Source organism: Lycium ferocissimum, unplaced genomic scaffold, assembly GCF_029784015.1.
Source record: "Lycium ferocissimum isolate CSIRO_LF1 unplaced genomic scaffold, AGI_CSIRO_Lferr_CH_V1 ctg13571, whole genome shotgun sequence".
NCBI classification, from domain to species: Eukaryota; Viridiplantae; Streptophyta; class Magnoliopsida; order Solanales; family Solanaceae; genus Lycium; species Lycium ferocissimum.
Window position 1 is genome coordinate 1 of NW_026714953.1, and position 3,893 is coordinate 3,893.

Sequence of the window (3,893 nt, forward strand, 5' to 3'; positions counted from 1 at the left end):
AAGCCTAGTGTGGGGGAACAAGACTTCCGTTTCGCCGTATCGATTTGGTGGCACCTTTGATCGTTTTGCCTCATACGGCTTGAATTGCTCCATAATAGTCCCACTTGCTTCTCAGCCTTTCTTACTTTAATGGCTACGTCCCGGAAGTTGTCTCTAGTCAATATCAAGGGATATGCCCCTCCTTTGCTCCGGTGGGCGTACAAGCGAAGAAGTGGTACCGCGAAGAAGAAGGTACGAGCGTAGTCGGTAGTGCAATATCGAGCGTATGTAGGAGACGGAGCGATAGCGGTAGCAAAATTGGACAACGGAACGGTGTCGGTACCACAGGTAGTAGTAGCGGGTTCTCGTGGTGGTCTCCCCCGTGGCCCCGAAGACTCGACTCGAGGTTTAGTCTCGTCATTATCGGCGGAAGCTAGATCTTTAGCGCGTCGTTCTTTCTCTTTCTCCGAGTCACCGATACGGGTGGCCTTAACACGTGATCCGTAGGAATGCTCATCACAGGGCTCTCAGGAGCATAACTCCATAATGAGGCACGAGAATGCAGGGGGTGGACGGGGCCGCGTGCTCTGTCTAATCTCCTCACTAATTAGACACCCCAAATTCATGGTGATACCGAGACATCGTTCTTTCAGAATCGTCATAGCCTACGTGCTAGTGAGGTTGTTATCATTTTGCATCGGTAGCACCCCGTATCCGATTAAATTCCACCAAAACTTAACCCGGGCGTGAGAGAACTTTCACACTTGTCACCCAAACTGGAGTACCCCACGCTATTACAGCGGCCACCCACTGTAACACAGACTTGTCATCCTTCCTCTCTCTTTTGTCCATAAATTCAACCTCATTGGTCGGTTCCGCATAGCCATCACCAAAATAGACCCCATTGATGGCCTTGTTGGAAATGTTGACCTTACATTACGGACCGTAATATTCTCAAGTAGTGGTTCTTTGTGTATGGGCACACTCAGTCCTTTCATCGGAAGTAACACAACCCTATAATTGGCATAGAACTCCCGCACAACCCCACGGACAATAGTCGGTAGGAGGGGTTGTTAAATGCGCAAGAGCCACCACAACTAGAGTCTTCAACAAAGTGTGAGGGTAGGCGGATAGGACCTCGAAAGTAAATTGCTGCTCTTCCCAAATATTTCTTCGCGGCTTTCCCCCTCTCTTTTATCCCCTGGTCATACAATTTTTGGCTCTTGAACCCGAATCGCAAAGCCTCCTCATCCAGCCGTTTACTCACTTCCAACCTTCGACCCTCTTTTCACCATCTAGAGTCGGGCATTAGGAAGGCGTTCGATTAAGCCACTCGCCTATTCATCCCCCTCGACTCTCGCATCCCCCCGAAGATGATGTGAAGATTCCTCCACTTCGGATCGGGAGGAATCGGTGTCGATGGCGTCGTACGGGGGATCGGATGTTGTAGTACCCATTGTTCTTCTTTTGCGACATAAGCTCCTCCTCCTCTTCGGATTGGGAGGGGAGTCGCGCAATTGGTGCGTTATACCTTCCTAGACCTCGGCCCCTTCCGGTATTGGTCGTGCCCACTACCTCTCCTTACAGTGTGTTTTGAAGGCATATCAAGAGAGGCATTGTTTGTACCGGGCCATAAATAAATAACACAAAGGAAAGACAAAATATTTTTATACTTTCTTTATTTTATTTTTATAAGTGGTCGTAAAAGAAAAAAAAACAGACCGTATAAATTTATACGGTCCGTATAAGCTGGCCGTAATATTTCCATCTTAGACATACGACCAGAGATACGGAACGTATAATAAAATATGGTCCGTATTTAAGCATTTATGTCTATGACAGAAACATCACTTTTCAATCTTAGAAATACAGTCATAGTTACGGTTCGTACAATAAAATATGGTCCGTATTTAAGCACATATTTCTAAGACAGAAGACATACTTTTTGGCCAACTACTATACGTACTAAGATACATTCCGTATAATTTTATACGGTCCGTATTTTAGGTCGTATTTGATTATCAACTCAACTTTCTCAATTCACAAATTTGCTTCGGTTGAAGTTCAATACCACGCAACACGTAATTTTTAATGGTTTCCCTTCGTATGGGAGCTGGGTTACTCAGACTTCACCCAGTTCTTACAATGTAGGATCATTGGCATTTAATTGAACAATTGGCGGGCATAATAATTTCGGAGTCCAAATTGGAATTCGTCAATCAAAATGCCCTCAGACCCATTGGGGTTTCGATATACTATTCCCAAGAGTCTAAAACCACATCATTTCGAACCCCCCACTTAGAAAATCATCAACCATGAATTTTTCAAATTAAACCCTAGGTTGAACAATACCCATCACCCCTATCAATTAAATTATACCACAATATGCAACTTAAAGGGATTAAAGCATAAACATACCTGTGTGATGATGACTTTGTGGACGCACTTAATGAGAACTAATAGAAAAGTTAAAAAAAAAAAAAATCTATAACCAGAGAAGAGGGTTGTCGGGTTTGGCTAGGATGATTGTTAGGGATTTTGGTGATGTAATGTGAGCTATTTATGGAGATTAAGTGGAAGAATTATGGTGGTGAAGTGGTGGATGATCGTAGGTGTAGTGGGAGAGTGTGGGAGTTAACATTTTATGATGGGGGGAGGTGAATGGCGCGATGGTTTTGTTTAAACCCTCTGCTTTTATATATTTTTTTCCATAAAGATACGGGCCATATTTTAAATTAAGGTCTGTATTTTTACTCAGTTTTGCTTGTGACTCACTGTTTTATGTTATGCTTAAATACAGACTGTATGATCGGCTGTATTTTAAAATACGGCCCGTACATCTGGTGGTCGTATTTAGGCATGTCATAAAACAGTGTCCACCTATTTAGTTCTTACCTTTTACGACCACATATATGGTCCTTATTTTTAAATATGGTCCATACTTCCCGATCCTATTTAAGCAAAACATAAAGCAGTGAGTACCTTTTTTGTGCATCGGTTATACGATCCAAAAGTACAGCCAATATAAATAAATACGGGCCGTATTTCTACCTTTCTCACTTAATGTTTCCTGCATTATAGTCCTACACCAAAGCAAATGGCAAACTAGACAATAACTACTAAATCTACAAAAAAAAAAAAAAAAAAAAGCAAATACAAGAATGTAAAACCCTTGGGTTGCCACTGAAGAAGTGCTTGATTTAACGTCGCCACGTGATGGTGTTACCATTTTACTCCGGGTTAGGAGTGTAGCTATGCTTCACCGTGTCCGTAATGATCCTATCTCCATCAATGCAACAATGGTAGTGCTTCACCCTTTGGCCATTCCCTCTAAATGTTCGGGTCCTATCTCCGAACTTCAATTCCATTGAGCCATTAGGTGAAGGACTAACCACTTCGAAGGATCCGGACCGTCTGGATTTCAATTTGCTCAGAAAGAGCTTCAGCCTTGAGTTACACAATAGGACAAAGTCACCCTTCTGAAAGTCCCACTTGAGTATCTTGACATCACGGTAGTATTTCATGTTCTCCTTGAACAAGGCCGCACTTTTATAGGCATGGTACCGAAATTCATCCATTTCATTCATCTGAAACAACCTCAGCTTGGTTGCTTCTTCCCAGTCCATGTTCAACTTTTTTAGTGCCTTAAGGCCTTGTGTTCAAGTTTGACTGGCAGATGGCATGCCTTCATAAAAACTAGCCTATAAGGAGAAGTCCTAATGGGCATTTTAAATTCTGTTCTGTAAGCCCAAAGAGGAACATCAAGTTTTCGTGCCCAGTTGGTTCTGTTTACATTGATCGTCTTGGCCAAGATGCTCTTTATCTCCCGATTGGAGACTTCCACCCCACTAGTTTGAGGGTGATATGGAGTGGCCATCCGATGATCAACACCTACTTTTCAAGAAGCACCGCAA

General features: G+C 43.1%; 1 protein-coding gene across 1 annotated transcript; it reads right to left on the reverse strand.

The window, feature by feature from the left end:
* Positions 1 to 3,209: 3,209 nt before the first annotated feature.
* On the reverse strand, positions 3,210 to 3,605 carry LOC132042142 (uncharacterized). Its single transcript, XM_059432760.1, has one exon. It carries the CDS (start codon positions 3,603 to 3,605, stop codon positions 3,210 to 3,212), a length of 396 nt encoding a protein of 131 aa, XP_059288743.1.
* Between the last annotated feature and the right edge of the window lie 288 nt (positions 3,606 to 3,893).

Excerpts from the sequence above, each read along its gene's own strand:
- LOC132042142 (XM_059432760.1), bottom strand. The coding sequence starts at position 3,605 with ATGGACTGGGAAGAAGCAACCAAGCTGAGGTTGTTTCAGATGAATGAA.